Source organism: Trachinotus anak, unplaced genomic scaffold, assembly GCF_046630095.1.
Source record: "Trachinotus anak isolate AG129_WGS33_773 ecotype Australia unplaced genomic scaffold, CSIRO_AGI_Tana_v1 ptg000013l, whole genome shotgun sequence".
NCBI classification, from domain to species: domain Eukaryota; kingdom Metazoa; phylum Chordata; class Actinopteri; order Carangiformes; family Carangidae; genus Trachinotus; species Trachinotus anak.
In genome coordinates this window covers 28,927,969-28,946,043 of record NW_027273864.1, presented here as the reverse complement: position 1 = coordinate 28,946,043, position 18,075 = coordinate 28,927,969, and the positions used below count along the sequence as shown (strand labels likewise).

Here is an 18,075-nt window from a genome sequence, read left to right as displayed (position 1 = left end):
CCTTGCAGTTCTCTTCTGAACCTTGAACAATGAACAACCCCTTTCACATTGTCACATGATTTTGATGTATTATTATTATTATTATTATTATTATTATTATTATAACAGTATCAGTTACAGCTTTCAGGGCCTTTAACTAACCTTGAGGTCAACTCTTTGATATGTCTGATAAAATGATAATGGCTATATTAAAGTACTTGAGCATTTGTTAGAGTTGCCTGTTTCTTAGATATTTACTTTATTGTTAGTTTTTATTTCTTGTATTTAACCACTTATGTAGTCAGGTTCATACAACTCCTCGAGGGGTCACGCAGTGTTCTAGCTCTGGGTTGGTTTCCACCTGGTCAGAAAAGTATCTCTGTGCTCCCATTCAGTTCCAAACAGCAAACAAAACACCTTAAGTTTTCTAATTCATTCAGTAAAGACAGTCCATCACTGCGATCAGAACGCCAATAAGGATGTGACTTTTACATTTCTAGTAAACTGGACAGGTTTGAGGTTGAGACTCTGAATGCACCATAATTCTAAATGCAACCATTCAAAAACAAGATTTTAATAGATTGAGACTGAGCCACCTTTGAATAATCTGTGTATAGAATCAGAGGAAGCACTGAATGAGTCTTACAGATCCTCTGTTAACCCTCCCCGATGACGCAGGGTGCTATTAAAGTCCGTAATACTCAAACCAAATAAATTTGTCTCAGTTTGGGACTAAAAATATCCTTTTCTGGTTTTTCTTTCACGGTTCAGGAAACAGCTGTCAGACAGTCAGCTGAGTGGCGCAACTGCCCAGGAACGCTGGCCGAAAAACCAATGTGAAGCAGGAATACTTCACATTCCTGCAGGTAGTAGGTCAGAACACACACACACACGTTTTAAACTAATTTCTAATCTTCCTGCCTTTAAACCACAGCTCTGCTCCAAACCTGTAAAACATTTTGCTCCAGTTGGATGGACTCATCTGACGTGTGATCTTAATCTGGAGCTTAATCTTTGGCCAATGTTATAAGTGAAACTTTTCAATGTAATTTAATTGTATACAATTGAATTTCATCAGAGCTGGAGTTGGTTTATTTATTACTTTCCAGAACTAACAGAAAAATGCCTTAAGTTGAATTGTTTTGCTGAGCTTTTTCACCAAAAGATATGAAACCCACTGTAAAGTCAAGGTACACAATACTAATGATGTGATCAAGAAGAACTAGTGAAGATATACGTAGGCCACAGGATTTACACATTCAACTTTTATCAGATTTACTGGAAGCCACAACGTGTCATTGAGAAAGATGATCGACAACCGAGAGTTCAATCACATGTAATATTTATTCTCAACCAATCAGCTGTGAAAACATGATCAGCAGAAAAACCTCTTCACACCATCTGATATGTAACAATTTTGCTGCTAACACAAATGTCAAAATATAACATTCAAACACATCCTGGTGTGGAGTTGTCATCGATCCCTGCAGGCGAAGAAATCATCACTTTAAAACTTGTCCTTTATAGGCTGTGACATTCACTATTCACAGTGGAAAAGTTTTTTTTTTGTGTTCTTATTTATCCCACAGTGCAGTGGAAAAAGCACTAAACAAGTGATAGTTACCTCCAAAGCACCAAATACCATCTGTACCTACTGCCACATTCATGTCCCATCAGAGTGAAAGGTGTCTGCACAGAAGATCTTTCACTTTGTCAGTAAAGGAAGTTCAGGTACTGAGGGTTGATTGTTTGGCTTTGAGCATCCTTGCTCCTGATACCTCCATATATATTACATCCAGTAAAGATTGAATCCAACAGGAGAGAGAACATGGAGGCTGCCAGAGAAAAGCAAACTGTCAGAGCAACAAAAAGCTTCTGGTGAAATGAGAGATCATTCAACAGGAGCAGTTTGGGACAATATGGCACTTTGATATCAGCTAGGTCAGATAAGGTTGATGCACTACCCCCGGACAATTCCAGTACATGTGTAGAAAAGAGCCTGTGTCCCCAGTAGAGTAGAGCTTGCAGTCAGGAGAGGACACGAGCTTCATCAGATAGAGCAGAAATTTGAAGTATTCCAGTTTGTGGTTGGGATTTTTAGAAGTAAACTGTTCCAGGCTGTTAAGCAATAATGTCATCCACAGAACAGCCAAGACCCCTACACCACATCTGATGGACTGCCAGAGATCTGCAGATAGAAATTAGGAGTAAATATATCCTAGATACTAAGCCTCTGGTTCAGCCTCTCATCTCTCATCTCAGAGAATTGTTTCAGCTACAACTCATGGAACCTCAGTTTCCCACCTGTAAAAATCATTCACATCAACATCCAAGTTATAATTACAACTGGGAAACTCAGATTTGTCTAAAAGCTCCAAAATATCTGATGTAAACCAAACAAATTAGCCTGAATCACATCAGTCAAAGACCGAAGACTGAACCGACATTTACTGCATATAGTGCCATGAACTGTAACTCTCACACAACCAACCAGGTATGACATGAATGTGGCATTATTATTATAATAATCTGTGTCCACTGCTGTTTAGCACACAGTGTATTGTTTAAGTAGGAATTCCTTGTTGTGAATTGAAAGTTTTTAAACACTGCATTAAACTTCTTAATTTAAAACAAGCTACTACAGTTTTGTTGATCTGCCAGTTTTTATTTTGGCAAAAACGTAAAAAAAAAAAAAAAAAACTTCCTTCACAGAGCAGATTTTGAGAAATCCTTGTTTGTCTTATCTCATCTCTTTGTGTACATTTAAGGTGTAACATCTCATAACTGACTGAGCTACGCTACGCTAGCAGTTTCCCCTTGTATTCAACTTTTATGCTAAGCTAGGCTAACACTTCATACTGAATGCACAGAAACGAAACAACTATCAATACTGAATTTGATATAACTATATTCTACTATGGCACAGATAACATTGTACTGAAGAGTATTGTCTATATGCTACATATTAAACTAATCAAATCAAACAGTATATTATACTTGTTTCTGAACTATTAGCGTTTTGCTAGCAGCAATCCATTCAAAAGTAAGTGAAGGATTAAAAAAAAAAAAAAAATACAAAAGCAAATGTTAGCTGATGTTATTCTGTGTAATTGCTTTGATTAATTTTATTTCATGGAACAAAAGTAAAGCTTTTACCTTAATTAGCTCCTCTCTAGGGAAGATTTTATTTCTGGCCAACTTGTTTTTAGGGTGTTTTGCAGCCAAAATCTTTTATCTCCAACACTGTACTCTCTCCTGTCATTTTTAACCTTTTAAACCAAAACACAAAATTTTATCAGTAAATACAGCTGGCATAAAGCAGCGTTCAGCAGCACAGTTGACGAATATGAAAGAGCTTAAAAGAAAAGTGAGTCTGCAGTTTAACACATCAAACAGAAGATGAAGCAGAAGAAAATAAAGAAAATGAAATTTTGTGTAGTAAAACCAAACTTTCAATTTATACAATTAGTACAACAACCTGACCACTGCTGGGTATTAAAAAGCAGAGAGTTGAAATCTCAAAAAACAAAACAAAAAAAAAAAAAAAACTCAACAGAGTTCTATTAATTTCTAATTACTGATTAGTTTCCAGCCTTATACTTGTCCAGTTCTCTAAGGTTTAAGTTAACTAACAAGATTATTTCTGCCTGAAGTAAATGTTAACAAGTGAAACACAAATCTACACAGATACCATCGTATTTGCTCACTGACTCATTAGTTTCCTGAAATGTCCAGTCTGGTCCTGTGAGCTGCTGTTTGTTTCCGAAACGCTCCAGGCTGAAACCAGCACATCTGGCTCCCATCACTGTCGGGACTTTAAGTGCTAATAAATCAACAAACTCTGTCTTTAAGTGCTTTAAACACTTCTCAAAAATTTGTTAAGTACTTGAAACACCAGTAGGCTCAGCTGAACAAGTCTTTGAGTACTTAAACGTCAGCTAAACGTCTTAAGTATTTTTAAACACAAATATATCAACTGGACATTCTGTCTACTTAATCTGTAATATTTAGTCATTACTTATTTTTGTTTTACATAAAACAAACTAACCAACCACAGTCGATATTAATATGATTTACTGTGTTAATCTCTTTACTGCTTCACTGTATCTTGTAATGCTGTTTTTGAGCAGTGCTAAAACTTGTTGAACCTAAACACCATGTTGTGTTGAACTGTGTAAGCGTCTCAGTGCTGACAGGGCGTCTCCAGGCTTTGTCCGCAGCAGTAATGATGGTGATGCCACGTCTGTCCGTCTTTCGCCGTGTGAAAAGACTTGCAGAAGATCAACTGAGGAAGCAGAACATGGGGTAGAGGGTGGGGGTCGGGGGTGGGGGGTAACAATGCATTAACATTTGAAGGAAGGCTAATTTTAATGTACGTTTGCTGCAGAAATATTTACTTCCCTTCAAAAATCTGAATATGTAATTTTCATCCCTCACACAGAACAACAGTGTCAGGTGTATTATGGTATGTCGTTGTACAGTATGCTGCTGGATGGTGTGTTTCACATTAATGTTCCTCTCATAGTTGAGCTTCTCAAACACATCACTGTTCCTCTGTCTGATGATGTCATCTCACCTCGTCACAGCCCGAGCACCGCGGCCAAACCGTCTGACAGTAGTGTCGTCCGCACAGCAGTGTCTGATTGGACCAGAAGTAGACCAGGTCCGCCAATCCCTGGCCACACTCTGAACATACGAAGCAGGTGGGATGCCACAGGGCGCTATGGTAACCTGCACGCTCAGCATAAACAGCTGGACTCTCTTTGGCAACCTCACCATGGCAACCAGTACACCGCTAGAGGACACAGAGAGAGAGAGAGGTCACGATGTAGAAACAGAAAGGTCATGTACCAAACCGCTGGGACAAATTCTGTGTTTCTAGATCGGACGTGTGGTTTACATGAACGGGTCGGAAACCTGAGAGTGAGGCATTTAGGGGGAACTCTCAGTGTTACACAATCTGGTAGGAATGTGATAAGACTCAAGGAGTGCTGGGTGGATGGGGTTGGTCTGTCGGGCTGTTTGGGGCAACATTAAGAGAATCCTTTAAGAAATAGAAGTTACTTTCATATAACTAGTACATGGTTATGGCTGGGTATTGGTCAATAATTACCGATACTTTGACTTTGATACTGATTCTTAATGATACTAACAAAAAGAAAATTACAGTACAAATTATAGGTTTACCTTAGTTTTGTTTTTTAGATCAGTCTCTTTACACACTCAAAAGTGTTTGTGTGAATAAACAGCCAATCATCAGCATTATTAGATCTTCGTCCAAGAATGCTGCATGCTGATTGGCTCACTGATGCTGATGAGATTTACTCCTTTACCTCTTTAAATATCAAATCTGGTATTGAATGACAAGGCATTTTCATAGTATCAAACCAAATCGGATTGTTTTGTCTTCAATATGGCACCATGAACTTGAATAAGAGCAGGAAAAACTACACCATTTTTTTCATGAGTGCAATTTTTATAACCAAGATTAAAATGTTTAATTTGTCAGATGCCTTATTTACTTACATATTCAGTCTTAATGCTGTCGTCTGTGCCGTTAGTGGAACCAGTCGCGGAGGAGGCGCTGCTATTGGTCGAGCCGTGGTCCTGGTGCTCCAGAGCATCTTTCTTGTCGCTGTTGCTGCGATCCTTGGCTTCCTTTGCTGTCCTCTGAATGGCTGCTTCCCTCAGAGCTCCACCCTCACCTGGTAAGGCCACCTCCCCAACCCCCAGCACCTCCTGTTTGTAGTGCTTCACAAACAGCAGCATAGAGGAAATCTGCAAGATGTCGGAGAATTTAGAGATCAGAGTCGACCATTAACAAGTAAACGTTGCTTCATCAGGCTTTTTTCTTCACGTGCACAAAAACCATTATTAGAAAAGTGATTTAAGTGATATTGGTCAGCTGATATACCTGATTTAATGTTAGTGTTATTATCAACAGAGGTCTGTGGTGTCGGGAATGAATTGAAACAGATTGAACACATTGTTGTGAAGTTGATGATCATGAGTAATAAGCAGTTTTTGGTCCTCGCAGGATACTGTACCTCCTCCTCACTGGCCAGGCTCTGACACTTCATGGGGTCCTGATCGTAGGTGGGGAGCTGGCTGAGGAGCTGCCTGCGTCGCTCTAACGCTCCATCCGTCCCAGACAGCGGACGTTGATTCTCCGGGATGAGCTCCATGTACTGCAAGGCCTGAGGAGGGCAACGGATATTTTAGCTCCACTTAGTTCAGGTAAACCCAGTCAGCTATTATTAGACACGCTGAGCTAAAACTGATGCAGTCCACATCCTCCAATAAATCCTCCATCATGAAGGTTATAATGTTCAACTAATCAAACTTTATCCATTTAAGAGGATAACAACGCAATTCAGTTCAACAGTACTGAGTGGACCTAATAATAATAATTATATGTATGATAATATATGAAATATTCAGCATCTGCCTGTGAAGATTACACTTGACGTGTGTCCTCTGCTGATGTGGTTGTGTTGTGTTCTGTTGTGTTTCAAACGTCTAAGTGTGTGAGAGGTGGAGGTATTAACAGCACTCTCAACTGTCTCTGTGTCTCTGCATCTGTCTCTGTCTCTGCATCATTTGTCTTAATGAGACCACAATATTAAGGAATGGAGATTTAAAAATGTATCTCCTTCTCTTCATTTTGACCATCACATGACTGACATCATAGTTTGTCAAACACACTCTGTAAAGTGAATAAATCCGATAAGACTGGTCTCACGCTGCAGCTTTCCAGAAAACATGCATTTATAATAGTTTTCCTCTCTCTGGCATGGCTGGATGCCAAACTGCAGCTTACAGAAGAGATGTTCACAGGACTTTCTCAGTCTGTCTCAGTTGTCATCGCACTGTCCAGGTGTTGTCAGTGACACATCTGTGTGCTGTCAGATGAGTATGATGGTGACTAACGGTCTGGAGCAGCAGACTCTACGTGCTGCATAATTAATTTCACAGCAGAATATAAAAACATGCTGAGGATCTTTAGAGACATCTGGAGAGCAGTCCCACTGCTGGGTCTGTCTATGGAGTTCAACCACAGTAATGTCCCCCGCTACTCCCCCACCGCACTGCAGTGCTCAATAATCACTGTCATCATCATAATTATAGGTTGTGATTCCTGAAACATACTTCAGTCTGTTTTTAATGGAAACCAGACACTCAAGACTTTTCAATATGCAGAGCGGACAGCAGGAACTGAACTGAACTGAACTGAACTGAACTGAACTGATGTGAACTGAACTGAACTAGTGCCTAAAATGTTCTAAAAACAAGGCCAAGCCAGACAGCCTGTCATCAGTCTAGATGTCATGAAATAATTCTTTGTCTCTTCACCTTCTCTTGTCATAATAAGTAAATAAAGCACATTCAACACTTCAGCATCTTGTTACGAATTTCAGACCAACTGAATAATGGAGGAAAATCAATAACAGTACCAATGAGCTGAGACCTGTATTAATAAATCCTGATGATTCCCACCACAACAAGCAGCCGCATCTGACTTGACTCACAGGCTCTTTTCAAACATCTTACTTATGATAATTAATTTTCAAAAGAGCATCAGAGCAACAGTTTAACATGCAAATAAACACAAGCCAGAATAATTCCTACAGATGAAATATCAATACGGTCCTGATATATTGGTAATTTAAACATTTACCTGCTTTATTAAAAGTTTATTTAGAACCTGATTTATTTTGTGAGGTTTCTTTGTGCTTTTTGAACATTTTTTTATCAAGAATTATCAGTCAGCGTCACAGAGATCCTCACCAGTTTCTGATTGAGGCCGGCCGGCGCCCAGTCGTAAGTCGTGGTGTTGAAGGTCGGGTCTTTGCGTGACACCACTGGATTTGTCACAATCATTCGGTTCCTCTTGTACATGCGAAGGCCGCCACCTCCTTTAACCTTCGCTGTCAAATGGGAGCAGGGTGAGCCTGCGAGCAGGCGTCCCATCCGCTGGTCGTCTTCCAGATCACCTCCAGGAGCGTGGTCCACCGTGCTGCAGCCGCAGGCCGTGCAGGCTTTCCTGTACCACAGAGAGGTGACAATGAATGGGAAGAATGAAAGAAAAGAAAGATAAGAAAATAATGTTACATAACCAGTTTGTTACGAATTTTGAAGAATTAAAGTCCAGATTTTTATTTAATTAGCTGATCTTCACCGGTTTGGCTAAAATATACAAAAACACAAACATGTTTCAATCCATTTATTCCTCTCATTGTTTTTCTTTTTGTTTCATTTTTCAATTAGAGAGAAATACCTAATTAAAGAAAGGTGGAGTTGTACCTCCAAGAATGTGGCTGAAATCCAGAGCAGCTCTCTTTACATATCAGACACATTGCTGCTACACCTCCTCCTCCTCCTGCACCTCCTGCACTCTGCTTCACAGTCATCTGAGAGGAGACACGAGAAAACACGATGATGGATGCACTTCTGTTATATATTCAAAGCATTTATATGGGGTTCCTGTATTATAAACACCCAACAGTGACAGCATCAAAGGTCAGAGGTCATAACAGGTGATATCAAGCAATCTAATATCTTAATAACTAAGATACTGTGTGTGTATGTAACACCTAATACATCTTACTCCTCTGTGCCCACAGAGCTCCATTGATTTCCAAAAACTATTAAAAACACATCAGTGTGACAAACTGCTGCACTGAGACATGTTCCTTGATTATCACAAACACCCACTGTGGTTAAATATTGACTCAATCCCACACACGCTCTCCTGCTACTCACTAAAGCACCAAATGTGTATTAATCCGCTGCTTAAAATAGTCCCAAACAACAGCACTATTTACTCCAGTTTGAGAATCGTTGCTAAAAACTACAGAGACCAGCTGTTTTAGAAAGTTACTGAGACTTTTAAAGAAATGAAAATATATATTTTTCAGCTGTTTTTAAAGATATATTATCTTTGGTTGGGGCCAATGGGCCTGAGGCTGAGTCCCACAGACATAGCAAGGAAACTACTGAGAGACTGCAACATTCTTGGTTTTGGTCTTTTCATTGAATTTGCTGACAATAAGGAAAATACAGAAATAACACCAGGCTATAAAAGACCTACTTTATTAAAATTTTGAGACTTAAAGACTAAATATCTCAAGTCAAATTTGAGTACTTTTATTTTTCTTATTCCCAATAGTTGAAATATTTAAATGTTTTTACTGTCAGAATGGACTTCCATAAATCCGAGTCTGTTTGATTCATTTATAACTGATGAGTTTAATCAGTCAGTTTAACTATGAAAGGTACTTTTTCTGAATGCATTAAAGGAGACATTTTAATGGGAGTTTTTCTGAGCAGTTTTTACTTTAAAGTGAGAGAGAAACCCTGATAAAAATATAAACCAAAACACTGAAGATGAAAGTGCGTGGTTGACTTTGGAAATAGTTGTTTCACAAAATAATCTTAATTTACTGGAGGTTTTCTCAGTCTGCTGCTGACGAGGACAATCCTCTGGGAAAAAAAAAAACTAGTCTGTGGACCATGAATTAACCAAAACAACTTCACCTCAACTTGGATGAGATAGACGTTGTTGTTTTGAAAGTTTCTCACTGAGAATGGGAGGAAGAGAAGGGAGTGAACACACACACACACACAGACGCAGGATGCATGATCTCATTGATCCACCCAGTGATATCATCTGTACTGACAAACCCTCCGGAGTCTTATCTGTCATCCAAACACTTCATGTTTCACCTCCTCCTCCTCCTCTAACTCTTTTCTCCTCTTTCATATTTCCTGCTCTCTCTTCTAATTTACTCTTCTCCACAGTTTCTCTTCCTGCCCTCACTGTGCTCCACCTTTTCATTCCCTTTTCCCTTTCATTTAAAAAGAACTTTCATTTAAAGAGAAACTTTTACAGTGAAACTATGCAGTTTTGGGTGTGTGAGTGGGAAATGATGCTTTAAGTTGCTTCACTTGAAACCAGAGCAGGTCTGGTTGCATATTAAACACAAGGGACTGGATCCATGGACAACAAATAAAAAATCGTTCATGCACTTTTCTGCTGCATGCTCCGATTCCTCCTTTTCCTCACTTGCTTGACTGACCTGGTTTAAGGTTAGGGTGAGGGTTGGGGTTAGGGTAAGTCTCCAGGAAATGAATGAAAAGCCCTGTTATTCCACCTTTAGGTCGGCAGTGAAGGTGTCACAGAGCCGGATGAATGTCATGGCGGGACAGAGACTAATGCTGTTGTGTTACATGTCACACCTGTGATTCTGCGATTCCTGCATGCTGTCTAAAAGTCACACATGGGGGCAGCGTATCAGTGTAAGCAAAGTGTGTGTGTGTGTGTGTGTGTGTGTGTGTGTGTGTATGTGTGCAGGAAACATCACTCTCACAGATGACAGCGTTATTAAAACCTCTGGCATGAAACCTGACAACAACTCTGCTAAAACAACCTCCTGCTATTTGTCTGACAGACAGATGGACTGTCCACCTGTCCATCTGTCAGCAGGTATCAACCAGCCGGTCTCTCCCAAGGGAGACATTCATACACACAATACACTGTATATTTATAGAGGTAGAGACAAAAGCTCTTGCATAATGATGAACCACAAAATAAGTTGCTATAACAGCCTCCACTTATCTAGTTCCAGTCTTTGCTGCAGGAATTTGCTCCCATTTATTCACAACAGCATCAGTGAGGTCCAGCACCGGTGCTGGGTGAAGGTCTGGCTCACAGTCTGCATTCCAGTTCAGGCCGAAGGTGTTGGATGGGGCTGAGGTCAGGGTGCAGACCAGTCAAGCTCCTCCACACCAAACTGCGAAAACCATTTCTGTCTGGACTCCATTTTGTTAAATGTTAAATGTTAACTGTTAAACACTGTCATGTTTACTGTCATGTTGCCACAAAGTTGGATACACACTGTTGTCAAAGATCCTGCAGCATTAAAGGAAAAGTTTGTATTCCCTTTTTCTGGCTGAGTGTTAGATAAGAAGATTGATAAATATGAAGATATGTGATAAAATGCATTAATCAGTGAGATTTAAAAAGGTGCTGGAAGGCAGATTTTTTTTTTTTTACATTTGATCAGAGCCGTTCTATCTGTTTCCAGTCTTTAAACTGAGGTAGAATAACCCACTGGTGGCTGTAGCTTTATATTTAGTTTGCAGACACGATGACAGTGGTCTCAAGCTTTTCATTCATGAATGAATTTCCCTAAATGTTCCTCTAAGATTTGTCTCTGTTGGAAGTGAGGGACCCTGACCAGAAAAAACACATATGCAGAACAAAAATAAACTGACAGGAGCATCCACATACTTTTGGCTATACAGTGTTTTTATTTTAACTACTACAGAGAGTGCAACATTATCAGAGGACGGACGAGCGGTCATTAGCGCTGAGGGAGGACAGAGGAGTGTGTTTAGAGGCGTGAAGAGGCTGCTGATCGGCCCGTGTTGAAAAGGTCACAGATGATGGCTGGAATAGAAACAGCTGAAGAAGAACAAGACCTCATTACATCCCCGTGGAATACACTGACTCACATAGTGTGTGTTGATTGTTATGTAACTGGGATAACACCAGTTAACTGGGACCTTCTGTGGCATCAGGAATTAAACACATTTCAAACTTAAACTTAAAGGTCTGCTGTTGGTAATGAGCTTCACATCTTAACATCCAAGACAGGGAGCAGTTTATCTGAAAGACATTTCTTGCCAGGGGATCACTGTGACTCTGTTTGAGTCACAGTGAGATCAGACACGAGTCAAAAGTTCCTCCAAATAAAAAATGAACTCATTACTCATCCTGAAAGCAGACTGAAAACAGCTGATGTTTCATTGGTTGTGATCATTTCTTTCTGGTTGCCTCATAAATTCCTTTTTTACATTTACATCTCATTTAGCAGAGGCTTTTATTCAAAGTGACTGATAAGTGAGGAACATCACTAAAGCTTCAGTGCAGCAGGAGACCTTGGTGTAAGTACTAAGCACTACATCTATTCAATAAGTGCAAAGAGATCAAATGAAGAAGTGCACTGAAAGCTCACAGTGAGTGATCATTAGGTGTGTTGGGGTGTTAATGGTTTTGTATCTGATAGTTTTTGGTAGCTTGTTCCTGAACAGTCTGGACTGAGACTGTGTTGTGTGCAGGGATGGTGATGACAGAGCACATTACCTGGAGGAACATAGTGGCCAAGAAGGAGCACGAGGCTGAATGACAGAGTTCAAGTAGATGGTGCAGACCCAGAAGTGACTCTGAAGGAAGCATTAGTGTCTTGAATTTGAATTCTAAAATACTTTTGCTTCATTTTATGCCTTTAATGCTGGAACAAGAACTCATCACTGCAGTTCACACATTAATGGAATTCACTAAAAATACAGACCATTCATTAAGAAAACTGAAAACTTATATCTTTTTCTCTTTAAAGCCGATCATGGTAAACTTCCTGTTTACATTTGTAAGAAGCTTTCTCCTTTTTTAGCAGCTATAGGATCAGATCATCTAGATCAACTGTCTCCTAGAATTTACCTGAACTGGAAGAGCAAATGTTTTTTAGATTATGTTCACAGGCTACACTTTTTCTTAATTTAATGAATGAATGAAGAGCTACATTCATTAACAGCAGCAGAGGCACCAGGAGGTGGATCACGGTGCCACATTGACGTCTGTGGTTTAGGAAACAAGAGCAGGGTTTGGGACAGATGGTGGTTTTGGTAAATTATAAATAAACTCTGACTGTGAAGCTTTTCAGTATAAAACCAGACCAGGATCTTTCACTAACCTTTACCAAGTGTTGTGTTTAAAGAGAACCATAAAAAAGTTTAATAATGCTGTAGTCACTACATGTGGATGTTGTTCTGTAAGATCAGATGTTCTGTCAGAAAACATCTGTGAACATTTTATTGATATGTTTAGTATCAAGCTGCCGGTTTTCTCACTATATGACTGGCTTGGAATAATTTACAGGTCAAACTTAGTTTGAAAATTCATTTTATGGGGAATGTAACTGTTTTAAATAGCAAAGTTTTATCTCTCTCAGCTTCAAAAGGCTTAGAAAGCATTAAAAACTAAAAATGCATGACAAAAATGCCTAAAATCTCACTGACTGGCTGTTTTGTTGGCTATACCAAGAGGAAGACCAACAAAAATGAAATGACTAAAATTTGACTCAAACTAATAATTCATAATTTCATCTGAAGACCAACTCAAAATGAGTTCTGTTGTGTGAGTGAGACACATAAGTCTTCAGCACTAACATTCATGACAACCTTCACCCTGTCTGACAGAGTTATCCCAACACAAATACCGAACAGTGCACACTCATAAGCTGCTCTTATGAGTGTGCACTGTGAGTGAGAGCTTCGTAAGAGCCGAATTAGAAATGCATTTTTTCAGAAAGCGGGAAACATGCGTCGGATCTATATTTAGTGTCTGATAAGGCGAGTATGTTGTTGGTGGATCGGACTCAGTTCAGCCTCGCTGAGTAACTCCAAACATGTCAGCTATGTGAAGGGGAAATGCAGGAAATGCTGTGAGATAAGAGGCTGTAGGTCAGAGAGGGTTGAGTCGACCTGCTGCAGTTTAACATCCTGAGTCTGAGCCCAGACCTCTGACACACGGCATCCTGGATATTTCCTGTTGTTTTCCATTTGCATCACAAGGGATCTCATAAACAAGCTGCTATATAGAGAACACCTTCTTACTCGTTTTTCACTGTTCAAAAGTGTTAACAACTCACAGCAAGAAGGTTCTGGGTTCAAACCTGCCGGCCGACTGGGGCCTTTCTGTGTGTGGAGTTTGCATGTTCTCCCCATGTCTGGGTGGGTATCCCAGCCTCCTCCCACAGTCCACACACATGCATGTTGACTGGTGACTTTAAATTGTCTGTAGGTGTGAATATGAGTGTGAACAGTTGTTTGTCTCTATACGTCAGCCCTGTGGTGGACCAGCATCCTGTCCATGGTGCACCCCGCCCTCGTCCAGTGACAGCTGGGATTAGCTCCAGCCCCTCAGTGATCCTTAAGGTTAAGCGGTATGGATATTAAAAAAAAAAAAGTGTAAACAAATGGGATATCAGAAAAAAGTGTGATTAGATGTGAATGGAAGGGAGGATGTTATAGTGATTTAAAAAAATAGTTAAAATTAAATACGAATAAATCTTTACTTATGTTCTGTCTGTAAACTAAACTGAGAGATCACTAACCCTCTCCTTGTGATTGGGAGTTTTGTTAAACTGTATAATCCGACCAACAGAAAAAAACTATTTGATTAATCCTTAAGTCAATTTTTAAAGGAAAATTTACCATTCACAAAACTTGTGACAGAACCTGAAGGGAAGAGTCGACAGCTCTGAGAAAAGTGAAACAGTCCTTCACTAAATGTGTTAGAGGAAGTTCTGAGGTTCAGTCTTCACGAGGCTCGATGATCACAGTGATCAGAGAGGAGCTCCCAGTGCAGTCACTGTGTGGTCTGTTCGTGGTTCAAATGCTATTTATAACAAAAAAGGACCTTAAATTAAGAATTGGTATTTTTTTCATTTAATCAATATAGTGGTCCACACTTCGCTGGTGTAGTCCGACAGTGTGTGTGTGTGTGTGTGTGTGTTGGGGGTTATTTCTATCCTGGTGATGGCAGTTTTTCCATCTCCAGAGTATAAAAGGGGGCGAGGGGATCAAACCCTCGACAGGTGACAATGATCTGTCAGGTTATCTGCCTCAGACTGATGTGACCTCTGGACAGAAAACCAGAGGCTGAATTAGGGCGGAGACAGATCCGCCCTAAACGCCTGCCACAGAAGACCCAGCAGAGGGATCAGGTCCTTGTGACCGTGGATTATTTTCAATGACCGAATTAGAAATTGGATGTGAACAAGCCCGAGAGATTCATCCAAACTTATCAAAAGAAAAATAGGAAAATGACTTCAGTTGTATTCGTTAGAAGGGCCTTTTGTTTCCAATAGTGAGGCATGTTGATAAGAGGTCAGCTGCTTTTGAGCTGAGCAATCCCTCCAGTGCTGCCATCAGGCCATCACTCACGGTTAAGTTTGAGTTTAGTAAGTGGGATAAAGAATAGAGACATCATAATCTTACGTAGCTAACTAGCTACACAGAAACATGGATGTATTAATAGAGCTGAATTTTGTGGCACCACTCAGCTTTGCAGCTAATTTGGCCCAGTGGGTAAACACAGCACTGCATGAAACCTGCAGCCCAAAAAGCCTTTTCCCCATAGACGACCATGACAAAAGAGATGTCTGCAGAGCTGTTGACAGGACGCCTCAAACCTGCATGCAAGGTCATTCAGTACTCTTTGTGTTGTGAATGTTTAATCCACGAGGGGTTTCTATTTGTAAAACCTTCCCAGAGCAGAGAAAAGTACGTTTTAAAAATAAGTCTGTGGGTCAAGCAGGAAACATGTGGACAGCACCAGTAGCAAAGCAAATCCCAAAGCTGAAAAATATTTTCTTTTTTTATGCACTCAGCATAAAATTTTCATTCAGATGAGTGGCTGCCATCTCTAAGTCCAGTATCCAAAAGTTTGGCCTTAAATCACTTGTTAGATCTTATTTATCCAGAAGCTGAAGATCTTCAGCTGCACAGCTGAGAGCTGGTGTTCTTCATGTTGGTTGATTCAAAAATATTTAAAAAGAAATCTGATCATTTGAGCTGCGTGATCTAGGAGACGTGGGAAGTGAGAGATTATCATGATGTAAGAGTTTATTTCCTATGAAATGCTTCAACACAACCCTGATATGATTCTGGAGCACAGATGAGCAAAGATGTTTGATTCTGATTTGTTTAAGTTTGCAAACTTTGTCTCAAAGCCCTGAAAAGATTTTTTATTTTTTTATTTTATTTATTATTCATTTAGACTTCTCAAATGCTATGTAGGACAAGTTTTTGTCAGTGATTTATAAATTCTGTTGTAGATAATAATGGAAATGTTACACAGGTCCTAAAGAAGTGCTCCTACATGCATTAAAATGCACTAGAAATTCATATAGTACGTTTACAGTTCATTTATATCCCTTAAATATTTGAGTTAAGTATGCAAAAACAAAAGAATGAACAGCATTTTAGTGTATTTTCCAAAGATAATATACAGGTCTCTGGTTCTGGCTTCTGACATTCATTCATTCATTCATTCATTCATCTATTCATTCAGTAGAGGTTGTTGTAAATCAGTGTATAGAAATAACAGATCTGATTACAAACTGACATAAAATACAGGCTTCACTGCCTCTAACATCAGCTCCACTTCACTCAGTTTTTATAGCAAACAAAACAAACCTCCCTCTCAAACAGAAACTGACCTGAACACAATGCCAGCTGAATGATGAAGTGAGTGAATCGGATTATCACGCTAACTGTCTGACAGAAAAGAACAGACGTGAGATGTTTCAGGAGAATTGTGGGTAAATCCTTAAAACTGACTGTGACATTTAAAGATGATTTATATCTGTGGATACACACGATATCGAAAGGCAGAAGTTCACTTAACTCAGTAAAGTCTCTTTTTTACAAGTGGTTCTCCAGATCTCCATCAACAGCAGAGTCTACATCACACACACCAAACCCTCTGACCTTTGACCTCCACCTTACTGTTCTTAACCTTGATGGATCTATGAATGAGTATCAGCAGCAGAGATGTAAATGTTTCTGTCCTACCTTTGCCATGGCTGAGCTCACGTCCATGCTGTCCAGCGTCTGTCGGCCGTTTGACTCCTCAGCTCCTCAGCTCTCTCTGCCTCTGCTCTTCCAGAACAATGGGGCTTTAAATTCCTCTCCTGTCGACCACACTTCCTCTCTCCCCGCCCACAGTCGCTCCTGCCGCCGCTCTGCTCCGCCGGCTCTCCACAGCCCACTGCAATTTAACCGTCTAGACTTTCATCTCATTCCTGCTGAGCAACAACAGCTCTCTTCTTCACTCTCGCAGCAAAAGACTGTCTCTACCTGCTTCCACACTTTCTAACTCAGTTTTCTGTCTCTTTTCTCTCCCTTTTTCTACTTTCTACTCACCTTTCTCGTGTTGAGCTGTGGACTCCTGCCCTTCTCTTTTTTTCCTCCACTCTTCCCTCCTGATTTGTCTGCTTGCCAGCTCTCCTTCTCCACCCTCTGCAACATGAACTGAGCAGGTTTCTTCACCTCCTGATTTGCTCCAACATGCCGCTGAGGGGAAACTGATTTGTCTCCCAGCACTTTCTGCCTTACAGCGAAACAACAGCTCCTTCGTTCACCTCTGTTTCTGCAGGGAATTCACTCTGCTTTGTTAAATTCTACAGGTGCCTGAGGCTGTAGACCTTATACCAGCAGACTGGCAGCAATCAGGGAGATTTATGGTCTGAAAACAGCAGCTGTTCTGTTGGTCCTGACTCCTGCTCTCTGCTACAGGACAGATCAGACCATTAGGTCAGTCCTGGTCTTCAGTGGACCGGAGGACTACCTGGAGCAGCAGGGCCTGACTGGACTGTTTGTGTTTTTAATCTGAGACAAAGACAGAGAGGCCTCAGGGATTCCCTGCTCACATTCTGCAAGCCAATCAGAGTGAGTCTGAAAAAGTGCTCAGCCAATAGGAATAACAGAGAGACCTCCTCCTCCTCTTCCTCTCATTCTGCAGCTTTTCAGTGTGGCTCAGAAGAATGTAGACCACAGTGCCAAGCAGGGCCAAGCTGGGCTGACCACAGCCTGGCAGGATACCGGGGCTTTACAGGTCCAGACGAGACCAAATGGTGCTTAACACAGCCAGGCGGGAGGCTAAAGAGCCACCAAGGTCCAAAAGGGGGATAAAGTGATCCAGGCCGGGCCATACAGAGCTAAACAGAGCCAGACCTGGCCCCACAGAGATTAAGGACCAAGGCCAAACAGAGCTTTATAAACAAAATGGGTCTTGACAGAGCTAGGTTTGGCCTAAAAGGTGGATGTTAGTTCACAAGGCTGGGAGAAGTGATGTCATGTCACATGACCAACCATCATGTCCATCTACATGACCACATTGCACTTGTGATTTATGACTTGGTTACGTTGTTCAACTCCTGGTAACGTTACAGAACTGTCACTGACTGTGGGATCTGATATGAAAACCAGCTTCATCTTTTACCTACAATTATTATATCTATGGGATCC

At 40.5% G+C, this 18,075-nt stretch overlaps 1 protein-coding gene across 1 annotated transcript; it reads right to left on the bottom strand.

Moving 5' to 3' along the window:
- Positions 1–1,304: 1,304 nt before the first annotated feature.
- On the bottom strand, positions 1,305–16,792 carry lmcd1 (LIM and cysteine-rich domains 1). Its single transcript, XM_071493685.1, has 7 exons — positions 16,621–16,792; positions 8,284–8,390; positions 7,768–8,023; positions 6,027–6,176; positions 5,506–5,757; positions 4,556–4,774; positions 1,305–4,264 (listed from the first exon to the last, which is right to left on the bottom strand). Exons 1-7 carry the CDS (start codon positions 16,645–16,647, stop codon positions 4,163–4,165), a joined length of 1,113 nt encoding a protein of 370 aa, XP_071349786.1. The 5' UTR covers positions 16,648–16,792; the 3' UTR covers positions 1,305–4,162.
- Positions 16,793–18,075: the final 1,283 nt, after the last annotated feature.